Genomic DNA, 21385 nt, shown 5'->3' with positions numbered 1-21385 from the left:
GGTTTACTACTAGCACAGTTACCACTCTAGCGAAAGCAGTGCGCTCCAATATTGTTAAAAGCATTGGTAACAGTCATCATGAACTTCAGCATTTTTTTAAATCAACAGAACTTTTTTACGAATTCTGAATGTCTTGCATTGCTAAAATAGTGGTTGAGCGCCATATTGCACTTGTTTTTTTAGTAGATGGTTTCTGATTTTCAGCCATTAAAGTCAATGACTCAGATTACAGGTGAAACGCTCAGAATATTGCACAATCTGGTATTACAAGTCAATGGTAAAACAGAATTACGAGAGAATAATTAAGCGCGGCTGACATCACTTTTGCTAACCTTGTATTTTCAATAGAAAGGTTTTGTAGCAAGACCCATTGAAGTCTATGAGCAAAGGGAATTAGCGTGGCTCTCCGACCTCCAGATGTTAGTGTGCCTGAAGCTCTCACTCAAGTGAAAACTTTCAGCTTGTAATATGAGTGCAAGAATATGAGCACTACTGATTTAACGTGAGCGGTGTTAATGCTAAATAGTGCTAATATTTTCACGCTCTACTTGTAATCTAGCCCAATGTGTTATTCTAGTGTTCGAAATTCAAAAGACTTCTGCTGTTAATACTCCATAAGATCAAAATTGTTTACTCCTGAAAACAACATAAAGTCATTATCTGTCTTGTTAATCTCCAAATTATGTCATCCAAAAACCAAACGTGCACAATTAATGACAAACAAAACAGTGATTTTGGGAAGTGATTAAATTACAAGTTGAAGGGCCTGTTTATTGATAATTCCCTTTTACTAGTGTGTAATGATGCTAATCGTCTATCACCTAGATTACAAATTTTGCGTTCGTGTTTTAACGTTGAAAAAATTGTAATTTCAGCGTTAAAACAGCACCGCAGCCATTACAAGTCTTGACGGTATAGCTGTACCACAAGCCTTTTAGCCTGTAACGCAACTGAAATTCTATTGGCTGATTTGAACAGCCAATAGAATTTCAAAAGCTCTCATCCTATTGGCTGTTTTAAACAGCCAATAGGATTTCATTAGCTCTCATCCTAATGGCTGAATTTCCAAAATCAAATCAGCCAATAGGAATGCAAGGGACACCATTTTGAATTCAAGATTCAGTGTACGGCGGCGACCGTATGAAGAGGATGCTCCGAGCCAGATGTCTTTAGGATGGACCTGCTCTGCGCCGCCAGGATGAAGATAGAAGATGCTGCCTGGATGAAGATAAAAGAGGCCGTCTGGATGAAGACTTCTCGCCGCCTGGATGAGGACTTCGCCGACTGGATGAAGATTTCTCGACGCCTGGATGAGGACTTCACCACCTGGATGAAGAGCGTTCAAGCGGGACTTCAAAAACTGTAAGTGGATCTTCGGGGATTGGTCATAGGTTATTTTAAGGGTTTTTTTGGGGTGTTTTTTTTTTTAGTTTAGGGTTTGGGCTTTTCATAAAAGAGAAAAATGCCATTTTCAGGGCAATGCAAAATAGCTAAATGCCTTTTAAGGGCAATGCACATGCAAATGCCCTTTAAAGGGCAATGGTTAGCTTATGTTTTTTTTTTAGAAATTATTTTTATTATTTTGGATAATTTTGTTTGTTATTTTTTATAATGGTAGGTTTTTTTATTTTTTGTAATTTTTATTTTTTTATTTTTTGTAATGGTAGGCTTTTTAATTTTGTAATGTTAGGTTTGAGTGTAAGGCAGCTTAGGTTTTATTTGACAGGTACGTTTGTATTTATTTTAACTAGGTAGTTAGTAAATAGTTAATAACTATTTACTAACTAGTCTACCTAGTTAAAATAAATACAAACTTACCTGTGATATAAAAATAAAACCTAAGCTAGCTACAATATAACTATTAGTTATAATAGGGGGTAATTGATTTATTATAGTGTGGGCGATGTTGGGGTGCAGGGGAATAGGGGTTAATAACGTTAGTATAGTGACGGCGATACCGGGAGCGGCAGATTAGAAGTTAATAGATTTATTTTGGTGGCGGCGATATATGGGAGAGGCAGATTAGGGGTTAATAACATTATGTAGGTGTCGGCGATGTCGGGGGCGGCAGATTAGGGGTGTTTAGACGTGAGGTTTATGTTAGGGTGTTAGGTTTAAACGTTACTTTTTCCCCATAAACATTAATGGGGTTGCGTTACGGAGCTTTTCATTCCATGCTTTTTTCTGACACCTTCTGCCCATTGATGTCTATGGGAAAAGCGTGCACAAGCACGTCAAAACAGCGCTTGAATTGTGTGCGGTATGGAGCTTAAAACCACCATATCGCACGTGCAAGCCGGCTGTTTCAAAACTTGTAATGGCTGCATAGCTTTCTAACACCATCCAAAATGGTGGTGGATAATTTCAGGGTGTTTTGCCTGTGCATGAAGGCAGTGCTACATCTGGCATCTTTTTGAGGTACCAGATAATAATTTAAAAATTCTGTGCTGTCTGGGGGTTTATTTAAGTACCGTTGAAGTGTTGAAGATGTTGAATTTCATTAATGACAAATGGTCCTGTAAATGTGTCACTCAAGTCAAAATTACATTTTCAAGATTCAGATAGAGCATACAATTTAAACATCTTTCCAATCCACAACCCCAATTCTGAAAAAGTTGGGGCAGTATGGAAAATGCAAAAAACAAACAAAAAGGGGCCTATTTAAGAACATGAGAGCGGACATGGTCCGATATTGCGGAATGCGGATCATGTCCGCTGCACATCGATAAATGCCGTCAGCATACGCTCTCGACATTTATCATTGCACCAGCAGTTCTGGTGAACTGCTGGTGCAATACCACCCCCTGCAGATTTGGGTCCAATCAACCGCTAGCAGGGGGTGTCAATCAACCCAATCGTATTGGACGGACAGGTTATGGAGCAGGCGGACAGGTCTTTAGACCGCTGCTTCATAACTCGCCAGAAGGCTCGCCAGAAACACAGGGCATCAAGCTCCATACAGAGCTTGATAAATAGGCCCCACAGAGTCATTTGAAAATCCAATTAACCTTGTACTATATTGAAAGCACATTATAAATATATTATTTGATCTTTTACTTTGTGAATTTAATGTATTTTTTAAAATATACACTCATTTCAAATCTGATGACTGTAACACACTCCAAAAAAGTTGGGACAGTCAACTGTTTACCACTGTGTAACATCACCTTTTCTTTTAATAACACTCATTAAGCGTTTGGGCACTAAAAACACCAGTTGGTTAAGTTTAGTAAGCAGAATTTTTCCCCATTCATCCATTATGCACGTCTTCAGCTGTGCAACTGTATGGGGCCTTCGCTTCCTTATTTTGCACTTCATAATGCGCCACACTTTCTCAGTTGAAGACAGGTCAGGACTGCAGGCAGACAGGCCATGCTAGCACCCGCACTCTCTGCTTACGCAACCATGCACTTGTGATCCAGGCAGAATGTGGTTCGGCATTGTCCTGCTGAAAAATGCAGGGATGACCCTGTAAAAGACGACGTCTGGATGGCAGCATATGTTGCTCCAAAATGTATACATATCTTTTTGCATTAATGGTGCCCTCACAGATATGCAAGTTACACATGCCATGGGCACTGACACACCCCCATACCATGTCAGACGCTAGCTTTTGGACCTGACGCTGATAACAGCTTGGATGGTCCTTTTCCTTTTTGCCCGGAGAACACAACGGCTGTTTTTTTCCAAAAACTATTTGAATTTTTGACGCCCCGGAACACAAAACACGATTCCACTGTGCTACTGTCCATCTCAGATGAGACTGAGCCCAGAGAAGTCGGCGGTGCTTCTGGACAGTGTTGATGCATGGCTTCTGATTTGCATAGTAAAGCCTTAACTTGCATCTGTGGATGCAGCAGCAAATGGTGTTGACTGACAAAGGTTTACCAAAGTATTCCTGAGCACATATCAGGATATCCATTACAGACTCATGATGGTTTTTGAGACAGTGATGTCTGAGGGATTGGAGATCACTCGCATTCAGAAATGGTTTTCTGCCTTGCCCTTTACGCACCGAGATTTGACCAAATTCCTTGAATCTTTTAATTATATTGTGCACTGTAGAAGGTGAAATGCGCAAAATCCTACCGATTTGTCTTTGGGGAATGTTGTTCTCATAGTGTTGGATTATTTGCTGATGCATCTGTTGGCAGATTAGCGAGCCTTGACCTTTCCTTACTCTTGAAAGACTAAGCCTTTTTTGGAGGCTCCTTATATACTATAATTACAAGATTGCCTCACTTGTTTCACATCACCTTCTTATTTTAACTTGTCACATTGCTATAAGTCCTAAATTGCCCCTGTCCCAACTTTTTTTTAATGTGTTGCAGTTATCAGATTTGACATGAGTGTATATTTTCAAAAATACATTAAATTCACACAGTAAAACATCAAATAATATGTTAATAATGAGTTTTCAATATAGTACATGGTGAATCGAATTTACAAATGACTCTTTTTGTTTGTTTTTTGCATTTTCCATACTGTGCCAACATTTTTGGCATTGGGGTTGTACTTATATTATCAAATTTGTTTAATTCTCATGGTATCCTTTATTGAAGATTAGGCTTAGGAGCAGAACTGCAAAAAATAAATAAATGCATCAAAATCACATTTTTTTTTTTGGGTGGGGGGGGGGGGGGGGCTTCATGGATTCTTGCAGCAGGGCCCTGAGGTTTCTAGTTACTCCTCTGGTTAAGGTACAAATAATTCTGCTTATACAACATTACTGGGATATGTATCAGCATTATGATGAAGCAAATACTAAGGTACAAATAATTCTGCTCATACAGCATTACTGTTATGTTATTTACTCAGAACAGCAGTGTGGGGTAGTATATAACATGACTTTATATAGACGACAAAAGTAACCTTTGTTCAAGTGTCTATATATAATCTTGGCTAATGATGATGCAATCAAATTCACAGTAAGATTTATTGCTGTAATAATTGTTAATGCTTTAAGCCATAAAACCTCTGAACACAAAAGACTAAGTTATAATTAAGTGACTCAATTAATATCTATTCAGGTTAAAGTTTGTAAACACATCTCTGTGCATCAATTAAAATATAATGGAGTCGATTTTTGACAAACTGTTTTTAACCATAAGATAACTTTGAAATAGAATGTGCAGTCATCCTAGGAATTTAGAAATGTATTAAGTTTGTTTATGAGCTCACGTCTGCTTTATCAAATATAACAAATAGTAAATCTGTATAAAAGCTTAGTTGTGCAGAGAAACAGGACATGATATATTATTTACGTTTCTTGGTAATGTTCTGAAACGTGAAATGGTCATGCTTATAGTCCTTAATACACTAATGCACATGCCTTCCCTAGAGAGGATCTCTGCATTTCCTATGTTAGTTCCTTGATCCTGGTCTAAACATTTATACAATTAAAGGGACATGAAACACTTTGAGGTTGTAATGTTAAGAAAAGACAACTTTGCATTATATTTTCATAATTTATTTTGTCCACTTTTTCTAAATAGTGAACTTTCCAGTTCCCGTGAGAACGAGCAGTGTAGACACCAAGCCTAACACTGCTATATTATCCGCTGACCTGGATTCAATAAAAGCTAATATCTAGTGGGGGAAACACACCAGAATATTTTGTAACGTATAATTATTTGTACCCCTCATCAGAGCCGTGAGTTGCGAGTTAAGCTTCTTTATAATCAAAGGAGCTTCATCTATTTTGTAACCATTTTGTAAGACATCCAAAACATTACAGAACAAACTAATTAAAATAAAATAAAACTCCATATAAAACAGTACTCTTAAAGATATACAAAAAAAACCCCACACAAAAACTTGAGTTAAGAAAAATAAAATAAATATAAAAATTAGACAACCTTGTCATCTCTGAAATAGTGAGACTACTTTACCATAACAACATAGACATGAGAATATTTTACATTAACAAGCATGTACGTATGTTTCCTAAATTCTGGTTATAATTGATTATTTTTCCATGTTGCTAGTGGTTTTTGTTTGATGTGTGAGATATCATCATGTATTGGGCACTTAACACTATATTCACTAATGACAGGAATGCCCCTAAACTCTGCAAAACATAGGCAAAGTTAATTTTTTCATTTTTTTCAACAAGACTCTCTACAAACTCAAGAGTGTCTATGAATATAGGGCATTATTTGACCACTGCTATATATCTATAGCCAAATGACATCAGAAGAGGATAAAATAAATAAGAGATATTTTATAGTAAAGTCTAGGATTCATGGCATTGCCCATTACTTTATGCAGACTAAAACATTACACTTATTTCTTTAATATTTAAACTACTAATATAGGATCAGATTACAAGTGGAGCTCTAATTAACGCTCCCGCTTGAGTGTTAATTGCACTAGAAGTAAGCTTCTGTATAACACTTTATTAAATCTGATTTTACATGTTTTCATCTACATAACTGCAAAGGGTTCAAAAGCCCTTATATATATGTCTTTAGATTGTATACATATGTATTTATGTTTTTATATGTGTATATATAACTGTAAATACATATAAACACATAAAAATATACATATGTACACACATGTAGACATATATATATATATATATATATATATATATATATATATACACACACACACATACATATACATCTTTAGCCATGTATATGTATGAGAAACAGAGAACAAACAAATGATGCAAACAAAAGTAGCAGAGTGAGCTAGCGTGAGTGGAGACCGCTATTACTAGCGCAATATGCAGAGTTAGTATAAGTATAAAAGGGATAATATCACTATTGTGCTTATGTCGTAACCCAAGCCATTTGCTGTTGCTGCCAAGCAAAAAAGAAAGTAGAGCCAACCGGATATATGATGGTTAGATGGTAGTAGATAAAGGCGTATTTGTCAGGAAAGCCAGGTCCTGCATAATCAGATGCCTGTGTTTATCATAACAACAGTCCTGTTGCTCTCTAACTAATGAATGATACAAGTGCAGTGGCAAGCCTGAGCAGTGGAGAAACAGGTCTAGTAAGCAGGCAGATGTTCAGTCAGTGCGTTAGGGTAGGGTACAGATGCTAGGTGGGGTAACGCTCATACAAAATAACAGGGCTCATATGTAACTAGAGAACCCGTTATGTGAGAAATAAGTCCCAAACCATAATAGGATGCAAACTGTAATTACTCACTGCCCTAGGTATGTCCGCTTGGTTCGTCCGTTTAAAACATCCTGCTGCACATCCCGATGTAAGTCGCCATAGTAGTATTCGTGTTCCCAGCTCTAACTCTGCTCAGCTGGTCTCCACACTCGCACGCTGCTCAGCTCCTCCTTCAGGCGTGACGTCACCCGGCAGGGGGATCCAATGTCGCTGTGAACAGTAAATGTGGATTGGAGTCCCAGTACTCCAAGTAAAATGTAGCAAAAAATCCAAGAAATGTTCCAGCCGACCAGAGTGTATAGATAGATAAAAAGTGAACTTTATTAGGACCAATTAAAAATATATACAAAAATAGGCAGACTCCTGTGAAACAGTGGGAGTTAGAAAAAGGTCTGACCGGTTTCAGCCAAGTAGGCTGTAGTCATAGACGTGTTGCACCTATGCAGGTGCAATCTATTTAAAACTCTTAACTCCTCCCCAAGGAGGTGATAAAAGAAAAGGAGACAAACACCCACTGTTTAACCCCTTAAAGGTAATGTATGAAATAGTAACTAGATATGTAGACAGACTTCTTTAGGCATAAACATTATGTAAAAAATGACATGTGAAAAATGACAAATAGTTATGCATGAACCAATAGTATAACAATATAACAGTCTAAAAAGTAGCCACCCCGATTTACACAAAAACAACAATAAATAAATAAAGTGTATCCAAATAATATAATAACAAATTATATATAATAGAAAAAACACCTCATATTATATGTTTAAGGTTAAAGGAGAAAGTTGCTGCTTGACTGTCATTTAAGCATACCAATGTGTTTGATGCACTAAAGGGCGCCCTTGTTGAAATTGTTAGATCTAACTATTGCATATAAAGAATGTCAAAGTCGCTTCAGACTATATTTTGAGAACTTAAAATAGGAAATGCATAATGATCGTGATAATATCTAAATATTACTTGTAGGTAAAAAGTAACCAAATGGATATACTAACAAGTTAAAAAAGACTTAACATTATGGAAATATATAGATTCTAGGTTCTACAATAAGCTATTAATAAATGGCCTGAAGAATAACCTGTATGTAACCAGGAGAAATCGACCAATTATATTTATCAAGGCTGAAAAGGAGACCAGAATAGAAAAAAGAGTCAAAATGAAGACCTATTTTGGAGAGAAAAAAAAAAAAAAAAAAAATAAAAAAAAAAAAATAAAAAAAAAAAAATACTTTGATATGGGCAGTATACGGAGTATTAATCCATATGGGTGTGGATGCGAGGAATGTAAAGGGCATCTGAAAATTCTAAAGGAAATATGCAATATATTGCAAATTCACTATTAATGTTGCCAGTAATTAATAATATCGAATTCCGAGTTGAATCCTCTCGGTAGCAGGCATCCGAGTTTATGGATCCAATAGATTTCCTGTCGGCACAAAATACGAAATTTGTCACCTCCCCTAGGGGGTCTGACAATCTGCTCGATTGCCTGCCACCTAAAGGATCCAACCTGGCCCTGGTGTATCTCCAAGAAGTGTTTAGAGAGGGCTGACACTGCTCTTTCATGTGAGATGTGGGCTAAATGCTCTTTGATGCGTGTCCCTACCTCTCTGGTGGTTCTACCCACATACTGCCTTTGGCACAGGGTACACTCTATGAGGTATACCACAAATTTACTTCCACATTTGACGCAGCCCCTGGTCTCAAAAGATTCTGCCCCAGAGGCTGACGTAAAATGAGTAGCTACTCTGATATGGTTACAAGACCCACAGGACCTCTTTCCACACCGGAAAGTGCCCTTGAAGTGTAGCCAAGAACTCCTGCTTGGTTCTTCTCTCAGTAAACTGGGAGACAGCAAATTTCCCAAAGTCAAATTTCTCCTGTAGACAAAATTACAGCCATCTTTAATAACATTGCGTAATGATTTGTCTCCCCGCAAAATTGGGATGTTCTTCCTGATTATATTACAGACCTGATGGTATTGATTAGAGTAAGCTGTAATGAGGGTGGGAGCATTACGTGTCTTAATTTTTGTATTAACTGGGCTAGAAGTCCTATGGAATAGCCCTGGTCGATCCATCCGGTCAACCTCTTGTCGTGCCCTCCTAATGAGTTTAACAGGATATTGCCTATCCCGTAGGCGCTTATCCAATTCCTTACTTTCTCTATCGCAGTCCCCTCCCCGGGAACAATTTCGTTTGACACGCATAAACTGGCCCTTAGCAATGCCTCTAAAGACATGTTTAGGGTGGCTGCTTTTAGCGTGCAGTAATGTGTTGCCGGAGATAGGCTTGCGATAGAGTGAAGATGTAATTTTATGGGTGTCAGGTTCACCCGTCAGGGTTACATCCAAGTAATTCATGGTCTTTTGGTGCCACTGGTAGGTGAATCTCAGACCCACTTCATTAGAATTCAACTGGTCCACCAATTCCTTTGCTTGTATCTCACTTGAGGACCAGATGATCAATAGGTCATCTATGAACCTCAGATATTTTTTGATGGACCCAGTGAATCTATTTCCTCCTCCATAGACGTGGAACCGCTCCCACCACCCCATAAAGAGGTTGGCATAGGAGGGGGCGAATTTCGCCCCCATAGCGGTTCCACGTCTCTGGAGATAGAAAGTATCAGAAAACTTGAAAAAATTATGTTGTAGCAGGAACCTGATGACCCTCAAAACAAAATCTTTGTGTTGAGAATCCAGGTCAGTGCACATATCCAGAAAGAATTCTACAGCCTGGAGTCCAAATTCGTGGGGGATACTGGAGTATAAAGCCACCACGTCAATAGTTATCCAGCTGTAATTTGGCTCCCATGTAGTTTGTTCCAATTTAGATAGGGCATGAGCAGTGTCCCGTACGTAACTTGGTAATCTGCGTACCAGTGGTTGCAGGAAATTATCGACCCATTTAGACAGTGGCTCCACTAGAGAGCCTATACCTGCCACAATGGGTCGTCCCTGGACATTTTCGAGACTCTTGTGGACCTTCGGGAAGTGGTGAAAGATGGGCATCACCGGATTATCAACTGACAAACAGTCAAAAGTATGTCTGTCAATGATGCCCATCTCCAAACCATCATCCAGGAGGTCCCTCAAGATCCGCCCAAAAGAGGTGGTGGGGTCTCTGGGTAGGATGGAATAGGCCTCGTTATCACCCAATTGTCTCAAGGCTTCCGCCACGTAGGCATCCCTATCCATCACAACAACACTACCACCTTTATCAGATTGCCGAATGACAATGTTGATATTTTTTTGTAGGTTGGTAATGGCCTCCCTTTCCCTTCTAGTCAAATTTGAGTTATGGTTAGTATTAGTCTTGGAAAGAGTAGTGAGATCCTCCATGACTCTTTTGTGAAATACCTCAAGACTTTTACCCCTAATATGTAAGGGATAAAAATTTGATGCAGATTTTAGTTTATGTTGGCCTATCGTGTCTTTGGGTATATGATCTATATTCCCTGATAGATCCTCCAGATTAGTGAGTGCACAAATATCAACAAAAGACATGTTGTCAACATCAGAGCTCAAATTCACAGCTGATGGATCAATGATAGGTAATGATGTGTCAGTCTCAGTTTCTGGAAAGAATTTTCTCAGGGTTAGATCCCTCACTAATCTATTTACATCAAGAATTGTCTGAAACAAATCAAAATTCCTAGAGGGAACAAATCCCAGCCCATAGCTCAATACTCTCCTTTCGAGAGGAGTTAGGTTATAGGTAGATAGATTTATAACTGAATTATCCATCATTGGGGTCTGTATCATTGGTACCTGTGTCGTGGAGCTCCCCTGTTCTCCCTCAACTGGTATCTCTGTTGTTGAAAGTCCCCAGTGGCTGATTTCTGTCTGTTGCCCCGTCCCCCTCCCCTGGGTCGTCTCGGGCCCAACTGAAAAACCTGCTGTGTGTTGTCAGAGCTATCTTCAGTGCCCTGGGGGTTGGTAGACATATGGTAGTGATTGTTACCTCTTCTCTGGCGCCTCCCCCTTTTGGGAATAGCCCCTGAGTTTGCATGTTCCTTTAGTATACCTCTAGTTGGTTTATCACCCGTTATATTTATTGCTGCACATGCTTGGTAAGTAGGAGTTCCCTCATCCCCCTCGGAGCCAGAGTAACCATCTGATTCAAAACTAGAGGCAAACCTCTCTTCATCAGTTAACTCTGGCTCCGAATCGGAAAAGGCGACCCTCTTAGTAGCCTTCATTTTGGGTTGTTTAGGTTGTTGTGTTCTCTTAGGTGGATAATCTAAGTGTCCCCCCTGACCCATGGCCTGGTAATCTGATTGATTGTGTGGTATCTGGGACCAAATCTTGCTCCTCTCTTTACGTTTCCATATATAGACTGTGCCCTTTGAATAATCTTTCTGGTCCCTAAGAAACTTAGTATGTTTAACCTGAATGATTAGTTTTTTAGCTTCCTCAATCACCTTCCTAAGTGTTTCATCAAATATAGGGTACACTTCATGTTGTTTAAATAAATAAATAATTCAGGTTAAACATACTAAGTTTCTTAGGGACCAGAAAGATTATTCAAAGGGCACAGTCTATATATGGAAACGTAAAGAGAGGAGCAAGATTTGGTCCCAGATACCACACAATCAATCAGATTACCAGGCCATGGGTCAGGGGGGACACTTAGATTATCCACCTAAGAGAACACAACAACCTAAACAACCCAAAATGAAGGCTACTAAGAGGGTCGCCTTTTCCGATTCGGAGCCAGAGTTAACTGATGAAGAGAGGTTTGCCTCTAGTTTTGAATCAGATGGTTACTCTGGCTCCGAGGGGGATGAGGGAACTCCTACTTACCAAGCATGTGCAGCAATAAATATAACGGGTGATAAACCAACTAGAGGTATACTAAAGGAACATGCAAACTCAGGGGCTATTCCCAAAAGGGGGAGGCGCCAGAGAAGAGGTAACAATCACTACCATATGTCTACCAACCCCCAGGGCACTGAAGATAGCTCTGACAACACACAGCAGGTTTTTCAGTTGGGCCCGAGACGACCCAGGGGAGGGGGACGGGGCAACAGACAGAAATCAGCCACTGGGGACTTTCAACAACAGAGATACCAGTTGAGGGAGAACAGGGGAGCTCCACGACACAGGTACCAATGATACAGACCCCAATGATGGATAATTCAGTTATAAATCTATCTACCTATAACCTAACTCCTCTCGAAAGGAGAGTATTGAGCTATGGGCTGGGATTTGTTCCCTCTAGGAATTTTGATTTGTTTCAGACAATTCTTGATGTAAATAGATTAGTGAGGGATCTAACCCTGAGAAAATTCTTTCCAGAAACTGAGACTGACACATCATTACCTATCATTGATCCATCAGCTGTGAATTTGAGCTCTGATGTTGACAACATGTCTTTTGTTGATATTTGTGCACTCACTAATCTGGAGGATCTATCAGGGAATATAGATCATATACCCAAAGACACGATAGGCCAACATAAACTAAAATCTGCATCAAATTTTTATCCCTTACATATTAGGGGTAAAAGTCTTGAGGTATTTCACAAAAGAGTCATGGAGGATCTCACTACTCTTTCCAAGACTAATACTAACCATAACTCAAATTTGACTAGAAGGGAAAGGGAGGCCATTACCAACCTACAAAAAAATATCAACATTGTCATTCGGCAATCTGATAAAGGTGGTAGTGTTGTTGTGATGGATAGGGATGCCTACGTGGCGGAAGCCTTGAGACAATTGGGTGATAACGAGGCCTATTCCATCCTACCCAGAGACCCCACCACCTCTTTTGGGCGGATCTTGAGGGACCTCCTGGATGATGGTTTGGAGATGGGCATCATTGACAGACATACTTTTGACTGTTTGTCAGTTGATAATCCGGTGATGCCCATCTTTCACCACTTCCCGAAGGTCCACAAGAGTCTCGAAAATGTCCAGGGACGACCCATTGTGGCAGGTATAGGCTCTCTAGTGGAGCCACTGTCTAAATGGGTCGATAATTTCCTGCAACCACTGGTACGCAGATTACCAAGTTACGTACGGGACACTGCTCATGCCCTATCTAAATTGGAACAAACTACATGGGAGCCAAATTACAGCTGGATAACTATTGACGTGGTGGCTTTATACTCCAGTATCCCCCACGAATTTGGACTCCAGGCTGTAGAATTCTTTCTGGATATGTGCACTGACCTGGATTCTCAACACAAAGATTTTGTTTTGAGGGTCATCAGGTTCCTGCTACAACATAATTTTTTCAAGTTTTCTGATACTTTCTATCTCCAGAGACGTGGAACCGCTATGGGGGCGAAATTCGCCCCCTCCTATGCCAACCTCTTTATGGGGTGGTGGGAGCGGTTCCACGTCTATGGAGGAGGAAATAGATTCACTGGGTCCATCAAAAAATATCTGAGGTTCATAGATGACCTATTGATCATCTGGTCCTCAAGTGAGATACAAGCAAAGGAATTGGTGGACCAGTTGAATTCTAATGAAGTGGGTCTGAGATTCACCTACCAGTGGCACCAAAAGACCATGAATTACTTGGATGTAACCCTGACGGGTGAACCTGACACCCATAAAATTACATCTTCACTCTATCGCAAGCCTATCTCCGGCAACACATTACTGCACGCTAAAAGCAGCCACCCTAAACATGTCTTTAGAGGCATTGCTAAGGGCCAGTTTATGCGTGTCAAACGAAATTGTTCCCGGGGAGGGGACTGCGATAGAGAAAGTAAGGAATTGGATAAGCGCCTACGGGATAGGCAATATCCTGTTAAACTCATTAGGAGGGCACGACAAGAGGTTGACCGGATGGATCGACCAGGGCTATTCCATAGGACTTCTAGCCCAGTTAATACAAAAATTAAGACACGTAATGCTCCCACCCTCATTACAGCTTACTCTAATCAATACCATCAGGTCTGTAATATAATCAGGAAGAACATCCCAATTTTGCGGGGAGACAAATCATTACGCAATGTTATTAAAGATGGCTGTAATTTTGTCTACAGGAGAAATTTGACTTTGGGAAATTTGCTGTCTCCCAGTTTACTGAGAGAAGAACCAAGCAGGAGTTCTTGGCTACACTTCAAGGGCACTTTCCGGTGTGGAAAGAGGTCCTGTGGGTCTTGTAACCATATCAGAGTAGCTACTCATTTTACGTCAGCCTCTGGGGCAGAATCTTTTGAGACCAGGGGCTGCGTCAAATGTGGAAGTAAATTTGTGGTATACCTCATAGAGTGTACCCTGTGCCAAAGGCAGTATGTGGGTAGAACCACCAGAGAGGTAGGGACACGCATCAAAGAGCATTTAGCCCACATCTCACATGAAAGAGCAGTGTCAGCCCTCTCTAAACACTTCTTGGAGATACACCAGGGCCAGGTTGGATCCTTTAGGTGGCAGGCAATCGAGCAGATTGTCAGACCCCCTAGGGGAGGTGACAAATTTCGTATTTTGTGCCGACAGGAAATCTATTGGATCCATAAACTCGGATGCCTGCTACCGAGAGGATTCAACTCGGAATTCGATATTATTAATTACTGGCAACATTAATAGTGAATTTGCAATATATTGCATATTTCCTTTAGAATTTTCAGATGCCCTTTACATTCCTCGCATCCACACCCATATGGATTAATACTCCGTATACTGCCCATATCAAAGTATTTTTTTTTTATTTTTTTTTTTTTTCTCTCCAAAATAGGTCTTCATTTTGACTCTTTTTTCTATTCTGGTCTCCTTTTCAGCCTTGATAAATATAATTGGTCGATTTCTCCTGGTTACATACAGGTTATTCTTCAGGCCATTTATTAATAGCTTATTGTAGAACCTAGAATCTATATATTTCCATAATGTTAAGTCTTTTTTAACTTGTTAGTATATCCATTTGGTTACTTTTTACCTACAAGTAATATTTAGATATTATCACGATCATTATGCATTTCCTATTTTAAGTTCTCAAAATATAGTCTGAAGCGACTTTGACATTCTTTATATGCAATAGTTAGATCTAACAATTTCAACAAGGGCGCCCTTTAGTGCATCAAACACATTGGTATGCTTAAATGACAGTCAAGCAGCAACTTTCTCCTTTAACCTTAAACATATAATATGAGGTGTTTTTTCTATTATATATAATTTGTTATTATATTATTTGGATACACTTTATTTATTTATTGTTGTTTTTGTGTAAATCGGGGTGGCTACTTTTTAGACTGTTATATTGTTATACTATTGGTTCATGCATAACTATTTGTCATTTTTCACATGTCATTTTTTACATAATGTTTATGCCTAAAGAAGTCTGTCTACATATCTAGTTACTATTTCATACATTACCTTTAAGGGGTTAAACAGTGGGTGTTTGTCTCCTTTTCTTTTATCACCTCCTTGGGGAGGAGTTAAGAGTTTTAAATAGATTGCACCTGCATAGGTGCAACACGTCTATGACTACAGCCTACTTGGCTGAAACCGGTCAGACCTTTTTCTAACTCCCACTGTTTCACAGGAGTCTGCCTATTTTTGTATATATTTTTAATTGGTCCTAATAAAGTTCACTTTTTATCTATCTATACACTCTGGTCGGCTGGAACATTTCTTGGATTTTTTGCTACATGTATATGTATGTATCGCAATGTTAAAGCCCTTTGTCTGCCTTTTTTTTTCTAACACCTGAGAACTCAAATCTTTGAGCATTGAGTGTAACCGTCCTTTGTAATGTATTTTTGTTGTATTTTGTGCTACTTTTTCGTCTAGCGAAACCGTTAACCAGAGCTCTGAAGTCGCAGTAATCATTTGGTTCCATTGAATAAAATTTTAAGGATAGAGTTTTTTTGTTCCCACTGGAAAGAGATCTCTGATCTTGAATATCAAAAATAGCACTAATAGTTTAAATGTCTTATTTTTTCTTCACACACATTTTTGTCTATTTTTAGGTGTGTTGTGTTCAACAATCGAGGTGTGGCTGGCGAGGATCTGCTGGTAAGGCTTAATAGCACTCCGTTTAATACCCATGAATATGCATGTTGTAGCACATTGACTGCCATGAATAGCACAGAAGAAAAGCTGGTTGCAAATAAATAGCAGTGACAATCCTTTCATTCTAGATGCAAAGTCACAGATACAACACATTTTATTTTCTGGTGGAAGTTAAATCACTTAGATGTTATTGATAAGTAATTTTCTTTTAATTGAAAATATGACGTTTTAAAGTGCATTGCTTTTTGGTTATTGAAACTTTATATTCATATGCTGCACAAAATGTTATTATGATTCACCTTTGATGACTTCTGTCCTTGCTCGGTCTATAACACTAGAGTTGAAAATCCAACACAGTTTGATACTTATTACTTCCAACTCATCCCTAGTGCCTCCACTAGCTGCTCTGGTGACCACTAGTTTGTGCACACACATACACTTTCTTTAGTTTAGTTTAAAAATAAATAAAAACTGTTTACATTTAAATCATGCAAAAATAGTTTAACATTGTGCTTTTTAATATATATTTTTTGCAATATTCTTTAAAATATCTTTATTTTGCTGCTATCGAGGTGTTTCAGGCACATCTTGTCATGCGCACCTTACAAAGCACCTTTTTCAGAGTTATTATATCTTCAATAAGTGTATTCATGGCATGAACTGCAGCCCAAATAGCATTTTAAATGTTAAATGTATGAATTTACCAACACCATCGTCATAAATAGGAAACTAGACTCATGCTCAACTGAGCACAATGTAAAGTATAAAGCATGTATATATATGAATTTGCGCAATTTGTTGATTCTTCTGACCAGTGAGTTAACCTGTCACCTATTTCTTCTTGTCCCCATCTAAATCAAATATTAATTTACAGCATTTCCTCTTATAAGTATTTGGGGAAATGATTTGTTATATGAAGCTGTCTTGATTAAGTCTGATTGGGACTTGAACTACTCACCAGTGGAATTAGTACTAAAGCACTTGCTTTCCCTGTGTAACTGAACTGTTACTCTGCTCTGTACATCCACTTTACTGCTGCTTGTTGGGGATTTACTACTATAAGCAGCAATAAACTACCTTAGAGTTAGCGAGTGGGCCACTCAATTACTATAAACCTATTTAATGTAAAGCTGTTTAGCTGCTGCTGTGGCTGTGTGACGATTCTTCATGATCTGTCTCTGTTCCTGTCCCTTTTCTTGCCTTTTATGGGTATATCCTGGTCCCTTTACCCTTTGTCAGCTTACATGTGTATGTCCCTTTAGAGAGGTAGATCCTGCACAAGCCCCATCACTGCTAAAAAAAACCCTGTACCCTCTATCCTGTATGGCTCTGGACTTTCTATGGGGGTTGTCTTTTTAATACAACAAAGGGGTTTTTTGGTTAAGCACACCACAAAAAAGGACTGTTTTATCTTAGCACACGTATTGTGGGAGTGCTACCGAAGTGACCAAAACAATTACAAGACAACAAAAAGTATCGGTGCACATCCAGCCACTTAAGTCCACTCTTTCATGGCATATTTGTATTTGCTTCTGTCTGTCAAATATACTTACATAGCTTCTAATAAGATTGGGATCAACATCTCACAATAATATTGGCTTATATTTGAGCTGCAAAACAAATATACTTCTATCTACTAAATATACTTACATAGTTCAAATAAGATTGGGATAAACATCTCACAATAATATTGACTTATATTTATGCTGCAAAAAAATTGCCTGTTTTAAATAAAATAAAATATGATCATATTGTGTGACTAAGATCCCTATTTTATTTAAATTTAATTTAAACAGGCAATTTTTTGCAGCATAAATATAAGTCAATATTATTGTGAGATGTTTATCCCAATCTTATTTGAACTATGTAAGTATATTTAGCAGACAGAAGTTTTTATTTAAATTTAAAGGCATTTTTAACAAGCAAAAATTTTTTTACAGCATAAATATAAGTCAATATTATTGCGAGATGTTGACCTCTCAGGAAAGCTGTGCATTTACTCCCCTCAGAGTCAGTAGAACTTCCTCTGGGGAAAACAATATCAGCCTACTGTTCTTTATTATTTGACTGTTGTTTACTATACCTGTATATGGACTAATATGCTGTATGTACTTTTATGTGTTAAATACATGATATTGTATATTTTTTTCTCTAAGGTGAAGTAAGCTTGTCAATATTGTTACTTTTACATCAATACTGCGTTTTGTAATTGTAGCGCTGTTGCTAATCCATCACCAATGGCTACTTGACTGCTCTTGATTTAATTAGATGGGAAATTTGTAAACCTGGGAGGTTGACAATGCATTGAATTCAAACAGAGAGATTGAAAAAAGATCAATTGTGAGTAATAGATCTGCTATTCATTATCTTATTCTCTATGAACTATTCTATAAACCATTAGTTAGATGGCACCTGGTGCTCCAAAGTCTGCATAGGATTTCCCCACTCGATGTCCTAACTGTTTGTGCAGTTTCAAGGGGCATTGCTTTTAATATTTGATTGGACTGGTTGTTTATTTACCCACAATAGAATATAATAGAATAGGAATGCTGTGTTTAGACTGTATGTTCATCTCCAATTTTCAAGTTGGTCTGCCCCTGAAGTTGGATCTTTAACTTTGGACTCCAGGGACTGTACAGGTAACAAAGGTATCTCTGTGAATATACAGCTCTGGGAAAAATTCAGAGACCCCTGCACAATTATCCGTTTCTCTGGTTATGCTATTTATAGGTATGTGTTTGAGTAAAATTAATATTTCTCCAATATTGGTGTGTCCGGTCCACGGCGTCATCCTTACTTGTGGGATATTCTCTTCCCCAACAGGAAATGGCAAAGAGTCCCAGCAAAGCTGGTCACATGATCCCTCCTAGGCTCCGCCCACCCCAGTCATTCTCTTTGCCGTTGCACAGGCAACATCTACACGGAGATGGTTAAGAGTTTTTTGGTGTTTAAATGTAGTTTTTATTCTTCTATCAAGTGTTTGTTATTTTAAAATAGTGCTGGTATGTACTATTTACTCTGAAACAGAAAAGGATGAAGATTTCTGTTTGTAAGAGGAAGATGATTTTAGCAGACAGTAACTAAAATTGGTTGCTGTTTCCACATAGGACTGTTGAGATGAAGTAACTTCAGTTGGGGGAAACAGTTAGCAGACTTTTCTGCTTAAGGTATGACTAGCCATATTTCTAACAAGACTGTGTAATGCTGGAAGGCTGTCATTTCCCCTCATGGGGACCGGTAAGCCATTTTCTTATTCAAAAACAAACAGAATATAGGGCTTATTATGGGCTAAAAAACTGGTAGACATTTTTATGGGCTAAATCGATTGCTTTATTTGTGCATATTATTCAAATTTAGGCTAACAATTGACATTTATAATCTTGGGGAACGTTTATAAAACGGCAGGCACTGTATTGGACACCTTTTTCAGTCAGGGGGCCTTTCTAGTCATAGACTGAGCCTCATTTTCGCGCCATTAATGCACAGTTGTTTTTTGAGAACAGGGCATGCAGATGCATGTGTGTGGATCTAAGAATCACTGAAAAAGCTTTTAGAAGGCGTCATTTGGTATTGTATTCCCCTCAGGGCTTGGTTGGGTCTTAGCAAAGACTGTATCTGGGACTGTATAGGGGTTAAATTGAAATTAAGGGTTAAAGCTCTGAAATTTGGTGTGCAATACTTTTAAGGCTTTAAGACACTGTGGTGAAAATTTGGTAATTTTTGAACAATTCCTTCATACTTTTTCACATATTCAGTAATAAAGTGTTTTCTGTTTGAAATTTAAAGTGACAGTAATGGTTTTATTTTAAAACGTTTTTTGTGCATTGTTGACAAGTTTAAGCCTGTTTAACATGTCTATACCTTCAGATAAGCTATGTTCTAAATGTATGAAAGCCAATGTGTCTCCCCATTTAAATTTATGTGATCATTGTGCCATAGCGTCCAAACAAAGTAAGGACAGTACTGCCACAAATAATGATATTGCCCAAGATGATTCCTCAAATGAGGGGAGTAAACATGATACTACATCATCTCCTACTGTGTCTACACCAGTTTTGCCCATGCAGGAGGCCCCTAGTACATCTAGTGCGCCAATACTTATTCCCATGCAACAATTAACGGCTGTAATGGATAACTCCATAGCAAATCTTTTATCCAAAATGCCTACTTATCAGAGAAAGCGCGATTGCTCTGTTTTAAACACTGAAGAGCAAGAGGACGCTGATGATAATTGTTCTGTCATACCCTCACACCAATCTGAAGGGGCCATGAGGGAGGTTTTGTCTGAGGGAGAAATTTCAGATTCAGGAAAAAATTCTCATCAAGCTGAACCTGATGTTGTGACATTTAAATTTAAATTAGAACATCTCAGCGCACTGCTTAAGGAGGTGTTATCTACTCTGGATGATTGTGACAATTTGGTCATTCCAGAGAAATTATGCAAGATGGACAGGTTCCTAGAGGTTCCGGTGTCCCCCGACGCTTTTCCTATACCCAAGCGGGTGGCGGACATAGTAAATAAAGAGTGGGAAAAGCCCGGCATACCTTTTGTTCCTCCCCCTATATTTAAGAAATTATTTCCTATGGTCGACCCCAGAAAGGACTTATGGCAGACAGTCCCCAAGGTCGAGGGGGCAGTTTCTACTCTAAACAAACGTACTACTATTCCTATCGAAGATAGTTGTGCTTTCAAAGATCCTATGGATAAAAAATTGGAAGGTTTGCTTAAAAAGATTTTTGTACAGCAAGGCTACCTTCTACAACCAATTTCATGCATTGTTCCTGTCACTACGGCAGCGTGGTTCTGGTTCGAGGAACTAGAAAAGTCGCTCAGTAGAGAAACTCCATATGAGGAGGTTATGGACAGAGTTCACGCACTTAAATTGGCTAACTCTTTTATTTTAGATGCCGCTTTGTAATTAGAAAAATTAGCGGCGAAAAATTCAGGGTTTGCTATTGTGGCGCGCAGAGCGCTTTGGCTAAAGTCTTGGTCAGCGGATGTGTCATCCAAGACAAAATTACTTAACATTCCTTTCAAAGGTAAAACTTTATTTGGACCTGATTTGAAAGAGATTATTTCAGACATCACTGGGGGAAAGGGCCACGCCCTTCCACAGGATAGGTCTTTTAAGGCTAAAAATAAGCCTAATTTTCGTCCCTTTCGCAGAAATGGACCAGCTTCTAATTCTGCATCCTCTAAGCAAGAGGGTAATGCCTCACAACCCAAACCAGCCTGGAAACCAATGCAAGGCTGGAACAAAGGTAAGCAGGCCAAGAAGCCTG

The 21385-nt window shown here is 38.8% G+C and overlaps 1 protein-coding gene across 1 annotated transcript in view; it reads left to right on the top strand.

Moving 5' to 3' along the window:
• Positions 1 to 21385, top strand: part of ABHD3 (abhydrolase domain containing 3, phospholipase) — a 334056-nt gene that overhangs the window by 104162 nt on the left and 208509 nt on the right. The window contains exon 4 of the mRNA XM_053714971.1: positions 16060 to 16105. Coding sequence (XP_053570946.1) covers positions 16060 to 16105 — 46 coding nt within the window. The remainder of the gene's footprint in view (positions 1 to 16059; positions 16106 to 21385) is intronic.

This window comes from Bombina bombina, chromosome 5 (genome assembly GCF_027579735.1).
Source record: "Bombina bombina isolate aBomBom1 chromosome 5, aBomBom1.pri, whole genome shotgun sequence".
In the NCBI taxonomy this organism is placed as follows: Eukaryota; Metazoa; Chordata; class Amphibia; order Anura; family Bombinatoridae; genus Bombina; species Bombina bombina.
This window is presented reverse-complemented; position numbering and strand designations above follow the sequence as displayed.